Here is a 19,482-nt window from a genome sequence, read left to right as displayed (position 1 = left end):
GCTTTCTCCAAATGCAGGATGCCATGGCTGCTTTGTTCCTTTTCCACTTTATATAAATTCTATACTTATTTATTTACAAATTGATAATGCTACCATTATAGCTATTTGTAATGAATGCCTCTCCCAATAAAGTACTCAGACTCAAAAGCAAAGTTTAAGTTCTGATTTTATTAAGGATAGAGTGCAAACACAAAGAAAGCTGAGAATGAGAAAAGCGCACCTAAAATCAAACTAAATAGCTCCGTTACAGAGTCCCACCCCCCCCTTCAACTGTCTCAAATTCACATTCCCAGGTGCTCCTAACGAGTTCTGCTGATCAACGGGCAAAAAGTCCTTGACACAAAAAGATAACCCAAACACATTCCTGCTTAGCGCAGAGAGATATAGCACTCGGTGCAAGGTTTATCAGCAGCTCCCTCCCAGCTAGGAACACACGTCAGCGCTCTGGCATGCGAACCCCAGATGCAGTGTATGCTGATGACATGGCTCTTATTTCCTAATTTGAGATTGGTTGTAGAAGATTGTTGGCCAGACTAGCTGCTTATTCTGAAATAGAAAAACTGAAGATAAATTATAATAAAACTAAGGTAGTAGATTTTGGCAAAAATAATATTAAAAATAGATGGCCAATTAATGCCCCACTAATAGAACAATGTCCCTCCTTTAAATACCTGGGCATCACTTTTCATAAGTCCCTTTTATGGAAAGTACACTGCATAGTTAAAGCAATGGTATTCCCTGTAGTAACATATGGCTGTGAGAGCTGGACCATAAGGAAGGCTGAGAGAAGGAAGATCGATGCTTTGGAACTGTGGTGTTGGAGGAAAATTCTGAGAGTGCCTTGGACTGCAAGAAGTTCAAACCAGTCCATGCTCCAGGAAATAAAGCCAGACTGCTCACTTGAGGGAATGATATTAAAGGCAAAACTGAAATACTTTGGCCACATAATGAGAAGACAGGACACCCTGGAGAAGATGCTGATGCTAGGGAGAGTGGAAGGCAAAAGGAAGAGGGGCCAACCAAGGGCAAGATGGATGGATGACATTCTAGAGGTGACGGATTCAACCTTGGGGTTGCTGGGGGTGGCAATGACCGACAGGAAGCTCTGGCGTGGGCTGGTCCATGAAGTCACGAAGAGTCAGAAGCGACTGAATGAATAAACAAAAAACAACACTTATCTAATCTCTTGGCAACTGGCAGCGTGCAGTGACCTTCTGACATTTTTCTATTCTAAAGGAGGACAACTGGTAGCCTCTGCACTTAAAATATTCCAAGGCAAGGTGATAGGCCAGATGCTGCATGGGGCTGAGATTAGTGGGTGGGATGAGAAGGTCATTGCCCAATTGGAAGTAGTCCAAAACAACTTTATAAGGAAAATCTTGGGCCTCCCCCAGGGTACCCCTGCTGCCTATTTAAGGATGGAGGTAGGGCTACCTTCCATCACTGTTAGAATACACCTTGCAAAGCCTTCAAGAATCCCATCTTGCCGAACTCTGTTTTCTCCATTACACAGCTGGGAATCAATGGACTAAAATTTTCTCACCCATTTTACAAATGTATTCCCTACCACCTTTGGGAGAACTTAGTTCTTGGAATACAGAAAATATTAGATATTGGCTTTTTGAAAGGGATGCTAATAAAGACGCAACTGTCATACAATCATCCAAATTTTCATCCTGGTACCATCATTATAAAAAACATAGAATCACTACTACAAATATTATTATTTTATTGTTTTTTTTAAAGAAAGAATACAATTGATAACTAGGTATAACAAATATATAAATTTGCACTTGAGATTATCGCAGAAAAATGAGCTTGCTTTTTTTAAAAGTACTTATAATTACTCTTTCTAATTAATGCAAAAGAGACAAAAGATACTAAACAGAAAGTTGAAGAAGAGAAAAAATAGTAAAAGGCGAAAGAAAGAAATGGCCCCCAAAGGGAAAAAAATAACAGTAAAAACAATACAAGGCTCTTTGCTTTTCATGATTTCCCAACTATTCTTCCCCATCAGAATCTACATTTTATGTGTCTATAAATCATTACAATTCAGCTCTTTGACCACATCTGATTCCTAGACAATCTGACATCATGTCAGATTTTGCCTCTGTATCAAAATAAAGCCATTTGAAAGGCTGAGAAAACAGCTTTTTATACTTCTTTCTGTTGGATCAACGTAACACAGCACAGGTCTTGTACGGCATGGGAGGGGTTATAAACCCGACCACAGGGGTCAGGTCCAGGTCATCTTTAGGTGTTCCTGCGGGTGGCTGGAAGGTAAATCTCTGCAGGAGGCTGGCAAAGAAGAGGAAGAGCTCCATTTTGGCAAGGTTCTCCCCAATGCATACTCTCCGACCTGGAAGAAAGCATACATGGCAAACAAATGGTGGATTTCTTGGTTTCTTAAACTTTTTCACATGGCTTCCCAATGTCATCTTGCTCCAAAGGAATAATTATAATCTTAAAGGAATATGAACCTTCCTAACTATTCTGCTACACTGAAAGTCTCTCAAGGATAGCTTGTCACTGAACCAACATTAGCTACATGCATGCATATCCATGCAGACATATACAGAGTGATGTTACCTGCAGAAAATGGCAGGAATGCAGCTTTTTTCACAAATTGTCCCTCAGAATCAAGGAAATGCTCAGGGTAGAATTCATGAGGTTTCTCCCACTGAGATTCATCATGGAGCACAGATGTCAGCAATGGAACAATGTGCATGCCCTAAACATTGAAAGGGAAAAAGCTATATGAAAAGGAGTGTGTCCATTTAAGCATTGCTATAGAAATCATTCAGTGAGTTTTTAAAAGTGTTGTTTAGAAGTAAATACTGGGCCTGGAGAAAGACTCAATTTCAAAAATAAAATAAAAAAAATGTAACAACAACAATTCTAAAAGTGGTATTGCAAATCTATATACTGCTTTAAATACAGGGCCTAGAGAAAAGGACAGGCTCAAAAAATTGAAACATGAGGCATATTAATAGAATATCAGCTGGACCACTGCTCAATAGCTCTTAAACTGCATTTTGTTACCATGAAAACTCTACTTTACATTGTCCAAGAAAGACTAGAACTTGCATAAATCACTGATTTCAGACTGATCACCTTGGGAATGAAGAAGCCTTTGAAAGTTATGTCCCTGGTGGTTGCATGTGGCACATTGGTTGGAACAATGTCAGCAAACCTTTGAACTTCATGAATCACTGCATCGGTGTAAGGCATTCTGGCCCGGTGGTCTGTCCTTGGCTGTAGATCTCCGATTACCTTTGCAATTTCTTCTTGGACCTTCCCTGGGAGAACAAAACAGAATTATGTATCACCCCTTCAATTTGTCCCTCATGCATTGGTCACTTTCTGAACTACAGTAATTGGCTGTACTTGTGGCTGCCTTGAAGACCACTCAGAGGTTTCAGCTGGTCCACAATGTGGCAGAGGGGGCAGTGGTTTCCATGCCTCATTGTGCCCACATGAGCCCACTGGAGTAGCTGTAGTAGGCTTCTTAGTGCCATTCATATGCTGGTGAGATTGGGCAAGTAGGCACACTTGGGGTCCATTTATGTCATCTAGTGGGAATCCAGGAAGAGTGCCTGCCCTCTGGAAAGATCCCCTCCCCCAGAGATCCAGTTTTCTGCCACTCTGATGAAGTTCAGAAAACTACTGGAGACCAGGCTATTCTCCCAGCCTTGCGGTAGGTTGAGGTTGGAGCCCTGGTTGAGTGGCTTTTTGTTTTTGTTTTTCTTTAGGCCACTTCAGTCTCACTCTCTCTCTCCCTTTCTCTCCCTCTCTCCTGTTCTCTTCTCCTGTTCCTGTTCCCAGAACCACCAGGACTCAAGCAGCCCCAAATTGCTGAATAAAAACAAAATAAAAATTAATCATTGGAGAACAGTTGCTAAAGCCTCTAGGAACTTGGTTGCACAGAGAGAACAAAAACAGATTCATATACAAGGGAAATATTACAAAGATACAGAAAATATTGTTAGTGGTAATTTTAAAAGTCATATCTTCTATGGAGTTTTTAACTTGCTTAAGTATATCCAGAAATGTTTCATCTGCAGTATTAGAAGATAAGGCCATGAAGCCAAATATGCTTGTAGTGCATATCTGTGGTACGAATCTGCGATCTCCTGTGGGTTTTATTTTTAATATTTTTTCCCACCTTTATTATTTTTATAAATAACTCAAGGTGGGGAACATATCTAATACTCCTTTGTCCTCCTATTTTCCCCAAAACAACAACCCTATGAGAGAGCACAACCAGCCCAAAATCACCCCATCAGCTTTAATACCTAAGGCAGGGCGAGAACTCTCAGTCTCCTGGTTTCTAGCCCGTTGCCTTCACCACTAGGCCAAACTGGCTCTCAGATGCTAGCATTTTTTTCTCTTCTTTCTCCTTCTTTTATGAATATTTCCATCCAAAGAAGAGATGAACGAATCAGCTTACAGCTTCAACCCACAGAAGGAATGAAATGTAAAATGGAGCACAGGGAGATGTGTCAAAATCTGATCACAACAGAAATACACACATCTTCACAGAAAGTCACTTCCCTCTTGCCTCATATTAGACAATGAAGGACAATTCCCACCCCCTACCCCTGGTTTTATTTGTTATGAACTAAGAGAAAGAACAAAAAAAGGGAAAACAAGGAAAAACAAGGGAAAAATACATGTACATATATCAACTAAACTTTAGACTAGAGCGAAGATTACAATGAAAATATGATAAAAATATTTGTGTTTTTTTAAAAAGGGTAAAACAAACAAAAAAGGGAAAGAAAGAAAAACATTCTAGGAAAACATTCTAGTAACCCCCCCCCCACACACACACACACCTTTCCCCCCCTTGTCATTATCTTGGTTTCCTTTTCATTGATTTCATATAATTTTGGGGATTTCCCTCCTCATAAATTCCGCTAATAACGTAGTGAATATCTTGTAACTGACATTCAGTAAACAAACGGGTCTATACGAATGGAGGTTTTTTGGGTTATTCCCTTCTCTGTGTATTAATGTTATAGGTGCCTCGTCCCACATCTCTGGAATTGTTTTGCTGTCTGAGATTCATTCATCTTCTTCAATAGTGGTTCTGCTAGTTTCTCTCCGAGCTTTTTGAAGCACAAGGTTACCATCCTATCTGTGCCTGTCGCTTACCAATCTTAATTTTCTTTCATGCTTCTTTGATCTCTCAAGTTGTTATAAATTTGCTTAACATTTCTCTCTGTTCTTCAGTAAGTTCTTTAGCTTCTGGATGTTCAATATATGTGTTCAAGTTTCCTTCATTTCTTTTATGCCTGGAATTTAATTTCTTCAAAGTTTTGCAAGTTTTTCTGTTATTTCCAATCTTGGATATAGCAGTTTTTTCTCTTTCTTTTTTGCTGTTACCATCCTCCTTTCCTTCCCTTTTCTGACGTGATATGTCAGAGGTTTCCCTGGTTTGTTTGCATTTCCAAAATTGTATCTCCTTTTTGAAATGATCTGCCCGTGTGACTGAGCAAATCTGCACTTCTGGGAGAGATGGCGCGAGAGCCACAGAGATCCAACACATGGGAATTCCTGAGTACACTTGGTGTCTTGCTGAACGAAACTTACCGTCTCTTCTTTTGGATTTCTTGATCTCCAAACATTGGTCAAGGCCACGATATCCATATTCTGAAGAACCTTTCCTGGAAGCTGTCCTCCTTTTTGTTCCTCTAGGGATGATATGCCTAACCTCCTATAATAATTATTTCCTTCTCTGCAATCCTTATTAACATCTAGAAGAAGCTTCCATAGAATTGTTCCTTGTCTGTTTTTGGAGTATAAATGGATGTCAGTATTAAAATCTTACCTTCTTTTCTTAAGTTCAAGATGAAAAATTCTTCCTTTTCTATCTTTTAACTGTTCTAGTACTTCCCAGGAAGGGGATTTAAGATAAATTACTATTCCATTTTTCTTTGTCTTTCCCAATGCTGTATATTCCTGGCCTAGTTTTCTTTGTTTCAACAATGGACATGGTTTTGTTTTCTGTGCGTTTCTTGTAGACAAATACTATTGGCTTTCAATCTTTTGAGTTTATTAAAATTCACTTTCATTTACAAAGTAAGTTTAGTCTATTTATATTTAGAGAGATCAATGTTATCTTGTCTATTTAAAGGGCAACCTATTCTTGCTTCATTTATCTTCCCTTCATTCATATTACATTCCAGGTACCAAAAATCTTCTTTCAGTTACTTTTATATTTTTGGTTATTAGGCCAATGACATGAATTGGTCATCAAGAAAGTCCTTACTTACTTTGAATTTCCGGATACTTCACCATTAGGAGGATGGCCCAGCGCAGAGTGCTTCCAGTCGTTTCTGTGCCAGCAGCAAACAAGTTAGCTACAAGAGCTTTAAGGTTTTCATTATGGAAATATTCACCGTTTGTCATCTTCATATTTTCCTGAAGTGCATAAAGAAAACACTAGTAAGGAAACTCAACCTACTCATGTAACCAATCGAAGGCTAAGAGGACACTTCATGGGTGGGTAACATCCTCCCCCAGAGGTTAGACTTGCCCCAACCCTACTGGATTTCTATAAGGAAAACTCTAAGACCAAACAGTTATGCCAAAAGAAAAAAGGATTGGTCCACCAAAGGGATCACCCCAAGATCCCCCTCCAAGGACACTCCTTGGACACTCCTCCACCCCTTCTGGAGCCATTCCTACAGAAAAGGCTCAATATTAATGGCAGTTTTAATGGAGAGAAAAACAGTCTGGGTGTAGTTTTTGTAGCTGCAGATTCTGAAATAAAGTAATGAACAGAAAATGTTTAGAAACTGCTCAGTATTTGTTTCTGAATACATTTCTGAAGCAAGGATCTTAACCAACCTGCAGGAAGTTTATATGGAGGCACGTTTTAAAAATATCTTTAAAAAATCATCATTAATTCCAGGCATGTATAAAATAATCCATTACCTCTCTTTGCCGAACAAGAAATGAATCGATAAAATTCCTCTGGTCATTTTCATCAAGATCTTTGAGATATTTTATGAAGGTGGTCTGTATGAAATCATGGAGTTCGTTCATATTATTCATGACTTTTTTACAAGAATCCAAAAGGAACCCCAGCATAGGAAACATGTTATAAAACTGAAAGAATGATAAAAGAAAATATATATTAAGGAAGTTGAATAATTTGAATTTCTCAGGTGGACATTTCAAAGCTTTTTTATCAAAATAATGTTCCATATGTCTACAACAAATCAGCAAGAATAATAAAAACAATGACTGAGGGAGCTATGGATAGTCAATATTTTTAATTCACTAAGGCTCAAATCCCATGGACAAAACCCCCACACAATTTTTGGGTGAGGGAATGCTCATTTTCCAACATGCTATTGAAAGAGCTCCTCCTGCTCACATCCTGGTGATTCCCAAACAAGCAATGGGAATGATTAATCTAAGCAACCGAATGCACACGTCCTAGTCAAGGAAACTGTTGAGCACAGTTAGAGTTGGGGAGTATTCTGTAAAGAAACAAAAAGACGGAAAAGGTATTTGCAATGAAGGCTCCCACCCCTCCAATCTGAGTGCATTCACAAGAAATGTACAAGAAAGGGAGAGGGAGTGATGGAGTCATGATGCTCAGAAGGGATCTGCATGCTCCCACGTGATGTTTCCATGCAACTACTGTATGTAAGGGTGGACTTTGGATCCTGATAGCATCATGTTCATGTTGCCTTTTGGATGGGATCTTGCTGAGGATGCCCATGAGAAGCAACATGCTTTGCTTTGCAATAAAGCTTGAATGTCACACATTCTGCTGCAGTTTTTTCATGACATTCTTTTCAAATGAAAAATTAGATTACCAGCACAACAGGGGTTGCCGCAAGCCGAACGTTTTCCCTCATTAGCTTTAGTAGTCTTAGAAATGTGGCATCTTCATAGTCATAGCGCTTCCCAAGTAGAATAGAAACTATGATATTGGAAACAGCAGCCGTCATAATTGTTGTGATCTCAAATGGTTTTCCTGGTCAATGAACAATAAATCAAAAGAGAAGTGTGAACGAAACCAGGATTAAGTCTTCTCTTCAAGGCATTTTGACTGAACATCTCCTTAAATAAAGGGAGCATTTATCATAGAAACCTAGAACTAGTGCTGATGACACTGGAAGTATTTAGGTTAAGAAACATGAAAAAGTATTTAAATGTAAATGATTGTCCCAGAGGAACAATTGCTGTATCTGACCGTACCTCAGTGATGATTTCTCTATAATTGGGGAACTCTTCGAGGGTAAAATAGTTGGCCAAGGCATTTCAATGCTTCCTCATTAAATGATTGCAGTTTTAATGATCAAATCACTACTGAGCTTAAAAAAAAGTTAATTTGGATTGTCTTGGAGTATTAGATGGGAGTTTTTCTACATTTATTCTTTATGTTATACATCAGCATATTGACTAACACAGGAGCAAACAGGAGATTTATTTTCATAATTTGGGGTAATTATTGAAATAGAACTAAATCTAATTTATGCTAAAACATTTCTTTCTATCCTTTCCAACCATCCTTCCTTCTACCACAACCATCCATCATTTCAGATATTGTCTTTCATTCTTCAAACTTCTTTCTTTTTGAGCTTCTCCTCAAGTCCATGCAAGCTCAACTTTAACGTGTGTAATGAAGCAGAAGGATTTGGTGCATGCCACAGAATATAAGGACAGATTTCAGTTTGAGTCTTCTATGCTAAAATAAAGAAATTGACTGCTTTAGAGTCCTTTGGTGGCAGATTGGCTAAAACTGACCCATAATGTCCTCAGTGTTAACAGGCAATGATAGATATGGCATGATTACCAATAAGGCTCGGAACCTAGTTTATCCCTTCTCTGTATCCCTTTCTATATTTCTAGAACATTATATGAAAGCCTTGATTGACCAAAGCCATAAATGGTCACAGAGGTAAATATCTACGGACCATTGGTGATGACCAAGCGATACGGAATCTTTGGTTTGGAATGGAGGAGAAGTAAATTTTAAGGAACTTGAACTAATGAATAAAAGGAAGGAAGGAAATTAGATCTATTATATGGGAGGAAGTTATAATAGATCTGAATGCAGATACTTATGGTGGTATCAAACCAGTAGTTACCAACAGGCAGGACAGAGTGATTATGACAAGACTGTGCAGGTGCTTCCCACTCTCAAATCTGTGAACAGAACAGCCAAAACAGCGTTCATCTCAGAAGGCTGGAAAGTGCTAGAATTCAAACCCTGGAATGCAGACACCCACAGTATATATACTGTGACTCCTGTGTAGTGGGAGTAAACTAGATATTGCTTTTTTTTCAATGATCTCATGCCTCTCTTTACTGCAACTGGCTTACCAGAAAGCAAATAGGTTGATCCGTTGGTAGGTATGTAGGAATGCTCCACAAATGGCAACTCATTTGGCAGTAAGACAAAGAAGCTTTAATTTTCTAGATCACAGTTATATCAGAGGGCATCTCTTTTTTCTTCCTCCTCATGTCAATGAATGGTCAGTTTTATCCATATCATTTCTGGGTTCCAAAAATGCAGAGAACCATAAATGCCAACGATTAGAGCTCTGTGTATCGCTCTGCTGCTATCCCATGGTTATCCAGATTTTTCCAAGCACTGTGTGCTAGGCAGATATGACACTGGAGGGCCTTAGGGACCACAATTGTGGAAAATATGGGACTCCTTCTCCTGCTATATTGGCTACCTGTGAGGTGTGCTGCTGAATAAGTGCACCAACTGCAGTTTGAGCGATATGATTGTGCTAACGATAACGGGGGATTCCAGATGGACAATGGAAAGGTAATAGTTTCGTTGGAGAACTTGGGTAAAATATGTATCCCTTAATAAATGTGGATTATGTCTTTTTGTTCTCTGGGAAACTGCAATATGATTATCATTGGCCAAGAGCAGGGAGGAGCAGTAACTCCAACACCTTTTCACGCTCAGATGGAGGGCTTGCAGCCCTAACTCCTCCCTGTATTGGGGATCTAGAGGATTCTGAACAGAAAATCAAGCCTAGAACTGTTATTCACAAGGGATTGTTGGACTACTGTACTGTAAATGAACTTTTCAAGTCACATGGAATCCATTTGACACCCAGACATCACATTTCTGTAAATATAGTTAGCATAAATTGGACAAGGAAGCATATTTATAGGAAAAGGATGGGTTTGAGAATTGTTGGAGAGAAGGTACTCCAGAAGCACTCCTTCTTCCCTTGATACAAACTGAGGAATTTGTTTCCCATTCCGCGTTTGTCCTGGCAGATGCTCCGGTAGAGCATTGGGAGGAAATGCCAACCCACCTGCATAAGTCTCAATCGTCTTTGCTAAGACACCACACTCTTCAATGATTTTGTCCTCAATGGTCCTCCTGCCCATCCCGTAGTCCCGTAACGTGGCTAATGTGAACCGTCGCATCACTTTCCAGTTCTCACCACGAGCAAAAACAATGCCTGAAGAGAAAAGATAGAGAAAAGGGGTCAGATGGAGAGATGTAATTTTACCATGAAAAGTCCCTGGTTTAGTGTATAATTTAGGGGTAAGATTATCTCAGGATTGTAAAAAATCAAGAATTAAGAATGTGGAAAGCAGTTTGTTTCTATATGATCTTTACACCAAACAATTTTTTACCTCCTTCCCAAAGCTTTGGAATTTTGTGTATATTTTCTGAGTAAGTGGTTGCAAAGACCTGAGGATTTTTTGGTGTTGTTTTAAGTGATTCATCAATGGATTCTGAGTAAGTCTTGCAGTCCCCCATTTAAAATTCCCAGGTCCTCCTTGCCAGGAGAGGGGGACACGACCCAGATGGGGATTATCTGTGCCCTGTGACTAACCTGAAATTTTCAATTAACACCTGGAAGAGGGTCTGCTTAGCCAAGCTAGCTCTTCCTCTTTCCTCTCACAGTTGTGAAATAACAAACTACCTGCTCTGACCCCAGTTAGATAATTATTCCCACTTTGTCTTAACTAGTGACCCAATACTGCTGCACTTAACAGTGTAGCTCATCCTCTCTAATAGGTAAACTTCCCTTGCTGAGGCCTAAACTGAGCTACTCCTGGGGGAGGTTGAAGGACTCTAAAATATATCCAATGAAAGCAACCACTTTTGAGTCGAATCTATGGAATTTCCTGCTCGCCACTACTTTGGAACTCAGCAGTGGGAAGAATCTCTCTGATGCTGTAAGTATTGGGAATTCATTAATCAATGTGTATTGATGCTGATTATTCTGGTATCTTTCCCAGGGCATGCTCTCTTCAGTATCCAATATGAGGAGAATACGTTTTCAGATGAATGGGAATGCTTAACTCAAATGGAAACATAAGGAATTTGCAATAGCCTTGGAGCTGGTTCACACCAGCTTGTTGTAACCCTTGTCAGAACGTTCCCATGGCAACCCTTGAATCTGTCCTCAAGATGCTAATGAAGGAGTCTTCTTCCTGGCATTTGGCACCCTAAATTGTCACCCCTTCTCACTAAGACAATTGTTTTCTTTGAAGATAGTTGATAGCAGAAGGGTAGGAAGTAACCCGAGACCTATTACGTATGAATAGGTATGCCTGCATCATTTCCCCCCTTTTTTGAAATATATAAATATCAGTGCAATTTGTTTGTTTGCAGGGGTGTCTCTCCCAATCCTTTTGGTGGGGTCCCCTCCAGTATGTACTGTTCATATAATAAACACTGCAGTGAGCCCTGATTATTTGCTTTGGGTTCTGCATTTTGATTCCACACCAACAAGAAAATGTTAAAGATGGTTGCTCCTTGCACAGGCCAGCCACTTCCAACACTCACCAGAGACTTGAAACCGTAGACAAGAAAAGTAAGCACATGCGGAGTGGTATACTTCAATGAATGAGAGGCTACCATAGTCATGCTGATGATGACTGCGCAGAAACCAACAGCAGCAGTTACCAGCTTGAGATGTTTAGCCTAACATTTGAAGACACAACCACAACACCAACTCAGAGGGAGATAGAAGCCCAGGCAGAAACTCCACCAGAGTCAAATGATGAGGCCAAGGGTGCAGAAGGGGTTGAACCACCAAGTGTCACTCCTGAACTTGCTCCAAGATGCTCATCATGACCCAAAAAAGCCAAGAGACTCACCTACCCCGCAAGGTCGTCATTACCAAAAAACCCTGCATCATGGAATGAAGTCCAGCAAATGCCACCAGATGAAGAAAGCAAGTGGAAGAAAGCAGCACAAGAAGAGCTAGAGGCAATACATAAGAAAAAAACATGGACTTTGACAAAACTACCAACAGGCATGAAAGCCATAAGATGCAAATGGGTTTTCAAAGCCAAACAAGATGAAAATGGAGAAGTACAATGATGCAAAGCTAGACTAGTCGCAAAAGGCTATTGGTAAAAATATGGACTTGATGACTATGAAAGTTTTGCTCCTGTTGTAAAATATACCACAATCAGAATGCTCCTGAGTCTAGCAGCTTCCAGGAACATGACTGTTGAACACCTAGATGCAAAAACTGCATTTCTTCATGGAGAGATAGAGGAAGAATAGCACATGCTGCAACCTCCAGGCTTCGCCAATCCCAAGACACAGCAACTCATTGCAAACTTCAGAAGGGGATGTATGGCCTGAAGCAAGTAGCAAGAGCATGGAATAACAAGTTGAACGAAGTACTTCTTAAGCAAGGTTTTGTTCAAGGCAAAGCTGATCCCTGTCTCTACACAAGACACAGAAATGGCAGAGAGGTGTACATTCTTTGTTATGTGGATGATTTGATGATTTGCCATAATAGCAAAAGAGACTTTGATGAAATCATGTCCAACCTGAACAAAGAAGTAGAAGTCAAGCATCTGGGCAATGCCAGCTTACAACTTGGGTATACAGATTAAAACAGAAGAGGATGGAAGCTTTCTTCTAAGCCAGAAGCAAAAGATCCTAGAACTGTTGGAGAGCTTAGGACTGCAAAATGCCAACCCTGTGCCAACACCAATGGAAACAGGTTTCCACAAGCAACAGGAACCTAGTGAACTTTTACCTGAGAACAATGGCTATAAAAGTGCCATAGGTAAGTTATTGTTTCTAGCCACTACCACTAGGCCAGACACAGCAGCTGCAGTAAATGTTCTATGCAGAAAAACTAGCACACCCACACAGAGAGACTGGCCTGGTGTTAAGCAGGTGAGAAGGTAGCTAAAGGGCACTATACACCTAAAACTAAAGCTACCAGCCACTGACAATCCTAAACTAGTGGGGTTTAGAGATGCAGATTGGGCAGAAGACATTACTGACTGTAAATCCCCTGGTGGGTACGTATTTTTTTATGGGGGTGGAACAGTAAGCTGGGGAAGCTGTAAGCAAGCTACAGTTGCACATTCATCCACAGAGGCAGAGTATGTGTCAGCAGCAGAAGCATGCAAAGAGGTTTCATGGCTCAAGCTACTGCTTGAAGACATGGGAATAGAGGAAGCTACCCCTATTCAGATATACAAAGGCAACCAAAGTTGTATCAGACTCTCACAGTCAGAAAAGATTAATGGGAGAACTACATAAACACATTGATGTTAAGTATCATGTAGCAAAGGACTTGCAAGAGCAAGAAATAGTCAGATTAGACTATTGTCCCACAAGGAACATGACTGCGGATGTTCTCATGAAGCTGTTGCTGAGCAGCAGTTACCAAGAACTGTGGAAGAAGTTGAACCTTGTAGACTCTGAGACATGCTAACTTGAGAAGGGGTGTTGGAATTATCAGGGGTCAACTCAGCATTTTCTCATAAGCAGAAAGGGGTCTTTCTAGGAAACACATCTCTATTGTGTTTGTGGGTTGTCACATAGGTCACCTGATTTCCACTTCCTCCTCCTTGGGCCTGGGGATTAATGGTCTCCATTACCCTTCTGGCATGCATGCAAGCCATTTTCATCTCGCTTGCACGCAGACTTTCTATGCTACATAGAAAATGTCTACAAAGAACCAGTGATGATTAAGTGAACCTACCTGTATCCAGATCTACTGAATAAAAGTAAGCTGTCTCTATTTTTCTTCATCTAACTACTGTGTGAAGACTGAATTTATTTCTGAATGTAATTAAGCTTAATGTGCAAGTTCTCCTTTGGTTCAAGCTTCTACTTTGCAAGATTACTGTTAGCTGCTTGGAGTTCTTTTATTAACCTTTAAAAACTCCATCAAGGAGAACAATTTTAAAGATGAATGGGAATGGTTAACTCAAATGGAAACATAAGACATTTGCAATAGCCTTGGAGCTGGTTCACATCAGCCTGTTGTAACCCGCATCAGAACATTTCCATGGCAACCCATGGATCTGTCCTCAAGATGCCAATGAAGGAGTCTTCTTCCTGGCATTTCGCATCCTAAGTTGCCACCCCTTCTCACTAAGGCAATTGTTTTCTTTGAAGATAGTACACATATGAAGGGTAGGAAGTAACCCGAGACCTATTATGTATGAATAGGTATGCCTGCATCATCACATGGATAGATATGCCTGCATCATTTCCCCCCTTTTCTGAAATGTATAAATATCCATGCAGTTTGTTTGTTTGCAGGGGTGTCTCTCCCTATTCTTTTGGTGGGCTCCCCTCCAGTACATACTGTTCATATAATAAACACTGCAGTGACCCCTGATTATTTGCTTTGGGTTCTGCGTTTTGATTCCACACCAACATGAAAATAATAAAGATGGTTGTTCCTTGCACAGGCCAGCCACTTCCAACACTCATCAGAGACTTGGAGTAGGCTTTGCAAATTCTCAGCTCCCATAGCTAGGGACTAATATTGTGATTGGTTTTTTTACTTTTGTTCTATTTTTGGCAATGCATTCTACACCTCCCTTGACTGTCACTGAAGGACAAAGTCACAACGGCACAAGTAAGGTTTTAGTTGGATCTCCATCCTGGTTGGATTTGCAGAAGCTGTCCCAGTCCTTTGAGGTTACTGCCTGTGAAAACCTCAGGTAAAAAAAAATGACATGATACTGATCACTAGGGCAAGGACTTCTATGATATGTCATATTTTTTCTGGAACCTTTATTTGAATTTATAAGTAAGTTAAAACATGTTTTAGAGTAATCTGGTGAGAATTAGATGCTTTTTATTTTGCCTGAAAAGTCATATTTTGACTTTTTAAAGGTGTTATGTCACATTTCTGCTTAATTTTGTAACACATGTAATATTTTGGTCATATTTTGGTCATTGGCAACACTCCTGATTAGCCAGCAAGTTCAAGCCAGAAAAGAAAGTGAGAATTTACCTGTTTTTTTTTTTCCTCTTTTTCTTATTCACTCCCCAAATCAGGGAGGTATCTCTCTCTCTCTCTCTCTCTCTCTCTCTCTGTGTGTGTGTGTGTGTGTGTGAGAGAGAGAGAGAGAGATAGGTGGGAACAAAGACTCCTTCCCTGACCAGACCTAAAAAAAAGGTGAGAATTTGCCTGTTTTTTCTTTTTCTTATTTGCTCCACAACTCATGGCTGTGTGTGTGTGTGTGTAAGAGAGGGAGAACATCCTTTTCAAAAATGACTTCAGCAGGCAGAGGCTTCTCCCTGACCAGGCCTGAAAAAAAGACTGAGTATTTGCATTTTTTTTCCTTTTCTCATTTACTCCCCAATTCAGGTATGTGTGTGTTTGAGGTGGTGGACTCATGTGAGAGCTGCATTCTGATTTCAACATGCCTAAAAGTAGATGTTCAGCAAGTGTGAAATTATGGTGTCTTGTTCAAGAATTTGGGGAGCAGATTTTCAGTAGCAATAGTGATATTTTGTTTTGTAAATTGTGTGAAGTTAAAGTATCAGCCCAAAAGCATTTTAATATTCAACAACATTGTGACACTGTGAAACATAAGAGTTGTTTAGCAAGATTTACCTTCACTGAGAACAGGCAACATCTCCTTTTCAAGAGAGCTTCTTCTTCAACTGCAGGTTCATCAAATACCCAGTCAGAATTTTGTAAGGGTCTGTGTACAATGATTGTTACTTCAAATATTCCCTTAAGGAAATTAGGTAGTGGTAGCCTCAGGCATTTTTTGGAGAAGTACACCAGTCACCCGATTCCAAATGAATCAACTGTAAGGAAAAATTACATCCCTGCCTGCTATGAAGATGTGTTAGAAAAGATAAGATCTTCTGTTGATAACAATAAGATATGGGTTTCAATAGATGAAACAAGTGAAGAAATGGAAGATATGTAGCCAGTGTTATTATTGGCACTCTGAAATGTGACAAGCCTGGTGAAGTATTTCTTCTAACATGTGAAACTCTACAAAAAGTAAACAATTCCACTATTGCTATGCTCTTTGACGATTCTATGAAACTACTCTGGCTGGATGGTGTACAAAGGGGAAATATCCTTCTCTTTGTAACAGATGCTGCTCCATACATGACCAAAGCAGCCAAGGGACTTAAACTTCTTTATCCAAAAATGATCCATATCACATGCCTTGCACATGGTTTACATAGAGTGGCTGAAAAGTTTCGAAGCAACTATCCTGATGTAGATAAGATAATTTGGAATGGGAAACAAAAGTTCATTAAAGCTCCACTTTGAGTACAAAAGTTCAAAGAAATTATTCCTACTTTGACTCTCCCTCCCCAAACTGTTGTGACATGTTGGGGGACTTGGCTGGGAATATGTATTATTTCACAAATTATGCTTCCTCACAGCAGATAGTTAAAGAATTTGACTGTTGTGAATCTTCCTCCATCAAGATTGTGCAAAATTCCTTTTCTGAAACCTTGGCTGGGAACTTGGCATATATAGGATCTCACTTCAGTGGATTATCAAGAGCAATCACCTGCCTTAAAACTGTAGGAATGGAACTTAGTGATGCACTGAACATTATAAAACAGAGAATGATTTAAAGCAAGCAAAGGGGAAAGTGGCTGAAAAAATTAGTGATAAACTGCAAAGAGTGCTGCAATCTAATCTGGGTTATTCAACACTTTGCAAAATAAGGAACGTTCTAAATGGACTTGAAGCAACATTTGAAGACTTCGAGCCAGAATTTTCTCCAGATGAGTTTGCTTTTTTCAAATTTGTTCCTATCACCTCTTGTGATGTCAAACAGAGTTTCTCCAGATACAAGAACATACTGGTGGTGGTGGACAACAGAAGGAGTTTTGAGTTTGATAACCGTAAGATGCACATGATCATCCAATGCAATTCTTCTGTTAATGAAAACTAAACCAGAGATGACCATTTTACTCTCAAAATGTTCATCTGATTCCTTCAATACTAGCACTTCTGCACTGGAAGTGAAGAAGAATAAATCTTTTAATTTGTGTGTGTGTGTAAGCACAGATTTTTAAAAATTGTGTGCTAATTTCAGAAAAATTGTAAGTAATATTTTTGCTTAAAAAGTCATATTTTTGCTTTAATTGGTCATATTTAAATGGTTTGAAGGTCATAAATGTTTGCATATTTCTAACATTTTTAGGTCATAGAAATCCTCACCCTAGTGATCACACATCTGCAAAGAATGCCAGCTAAGATCCAGAATGAAATAACTCACCAAAGCCTTTGGATAGATCATCAAATATTGGGACGAAGGGCCTCCCTGCAAAAGCATCTGCCTGGTCCACTAGAGCCTCTTTGACCGTCTCATAGCCAGTCAGCACCACCATTTCCTGGAATCCCAGTTTGAGGCGGAAGACAGGACCGTATTCTTTCGACAACTGGAATTCAACAGAAGGAAAACAAAAGACCATTTAATCAATAATCAGACTCACATATGCAGAAATTGGATTAAAACATCATGTCTCACAATTCAAATGTGAAGGTCAGGTTATTTTCTTTTTATCTTTTATGGCACATTATGATGCTGTTCTTTTCATTAGTGCATTTAATTTTCATAGTATATATATTTAACACAAAAAGAACCTTTATGTAGTAAAAGGATCCTTGATCACCACACTAAACTGATAAATGTTTCTCATAAATTCTCCAGAAGTCAACTGCAGAGAACTTTGTGTGAGATGAAGCCTGCACCAGAGTTACACTTGTATTCCAGGATCTTGCAAAGCTGCCCTGCAGCCTTCAGTGCCGGACATACAGTGGAAGTTTAGCTAAAAGAGAAGCTGAGCCTCTGCCACGTCGTTGAAGGGATCACACAGAGACTTTCCAATTGTGCCCGTAGTAGTTTTCGAAGGTGATCACGTGAATTCCTTAAGGAAAGAACTTCAAATATATGCTCATGAATGAATCTGAAAATCAGGAAAGGTACTCCTCTCCCCTTCTTAATAAGCTGTAAGAGAATTTTGGGTGGGTGCTCCTCCCTGCAGAAATGGTTTTAATTACTTATACTTCTGCTTAAAAGGTGCAAATATCGGAGATCCTCTAAACAGATGTATCAAATCATTCACCTTAACTGCATTGATATTTTCCCGTAGGCTCATTGGGATTTTGAACCATCTCTGCAAATCTGAATAAACAATTAGAAAAAAATGTACAAATAAAAACAAGATGTTTTTATTGGAATAATCTTTCCAGGATATTTAAACATTCAAATACGAGGTAAAGCCTCATGTTTCAAACATTTCCGTAGACAATGAAAAGCAACAGGGAACACATGAGACTTACCTCTGCAAGTTACCGAGATTTTGTGCTATATCAGTAAATTTCAGCAAAGAACATCCATGCTTGTTAATTGCCAGGCTTTACCTTTATCATTGTTCTGTAAGGCCTCTTCAGATCCATCCTGTGCAGATTTCCCAAAATGGGTATGGTCCTGGGTCCCGGGGGAAGATTTGCGGAGCTGTTATTCCAGTGACTGCCCTTTTTCAAAAGGGATGTAATTGCAAGAAGACATAGTAATAATGTTAAAACAAGTCCAATCCAATCCATTTCTTTTTAGCAGTTTTTAGTAATAATTACGATTAATCCTGCAAACTGAAGCGTTACAAGCATCTATTTCAAAGCATTGCATTAGGCATTGCCTGACCACTCTTTCTCCTGAATCATCAGACCACTCTATATGAGAGAGGACTCTGTTTTCTCTCTCCTCCCCAGGATTTTGATCTGTTTTTGCATACCCGTGGGGTCTATGGAAACGTTGCAAACTGTCTTGTACTTGAGAACTGATCTGTTTATCTAAAGCTACAGCTTATCAACAAATATTTTCTTTTTTTAATAGTAATTTTATTAACCATTATAATTACAACAGTAAAAAATTAAACAAACTAAAAAAGATAGCAGAATAGAAAGAAAGAATAGAAAGTGCAGAAAAGAAAGGAAAAAGGAAAAATAGAAATAGAAGTAGGAAAAAGAAGAAAAGTAAGAATATAGTGAAGAAAAAGAAAAGATTACATATATATATAAAGATTACATATAGATATATAGATATATATACACACACACAGAGAGACACATAACCATATACTGGGAAGGCACAATAGAGTGCCAAGAAAATGTCTGTGAAAGTGGCATCCCCCAAGGAGTCAGAAAATGACTCGGGGACCTTTCTTCTTTCTTCTTTTCATACATAACCATACAGAAGTCACCTTCC

General features: G+C 39.3%; 1 protein-coding gene across 2 annotated transcripts in view; it reads right to left on the bottom strand.

The window, feature by feature from the left end:
• Window positions 1–1,834: 1,834 nt before the first annotated feature.
• Window positions 1,835–19,482, bottom strand: part of LOC134506877 (cytochrome P450 2K1-like) — a 34,054-nt gene continuing 16,406 nt past the window's right edge. The window contains exons 1-9 of one of the 2 annotated variants that reach the window (XM_063317262.1): window positions 18,639–18,836; window positions 17,491–17,653; window positions 10,308–10,457; window positions 7,836–7,996; window positions 6,943–7,116; window positions 6,279–6,426; window positions 3,115–3,299; window positions 2,590–2,731; window positions 1,835–2,359 (exon numbers count right to left, since the gene is read on the bottom strand). In XM_063317262.1, the coding sequence (XP_063173332.1) occupies window positions 2,175–2,359; window positions 2,590–2,731; window positions 3,115–3,299; window positions 6,279–6,426; window positions 6,943–7,116; window positions 7,836–7,996; window positions 10,308–10,457; window positions 17,491–17,653; window positions 18,639–18,821 (1,491 nt within the window). In that variant the 5' untranslated portion in view covers window positions 18,822–18,836 and the 3' untranslated portion in view covers window positions 1,835–2,174. Of the gene's footprint in view, window positions 2,360–2,589; window positions 2,732–3,114; window positions 3,300–6,278; window positions 6,427–6,942; window positions 7,117–7,835; window positions 7,997–10,307; window positions 10,458–17,490; window positions 17,654–18,638; window positions 18,837–19,482 lie in introns of those variants that run through there. The other variant, XM_063317254.1, reaches the window with a different exon arrangement.

Source organism: Candoia aspera, chromosome 1 (genome assembly GCF_035149785.1).
Source record: "Candoia aspera isolate rCanAsp1 chromosome 1, rCanAsp1.hap2, whole genome shotgun sequence".
NCBI classification, from domain to species: domain Eukaryota; kingdom Metazoa; phylum Chordata; class Lepidosauria; order Squamata; family Boidae; genus Candoia; species Candoia aspera.
The sequence above is the reverse complement of the archived record's forward strand: the minus strand, read 5'-3'. Positions and strand labels throughout refer to the sequence as shown.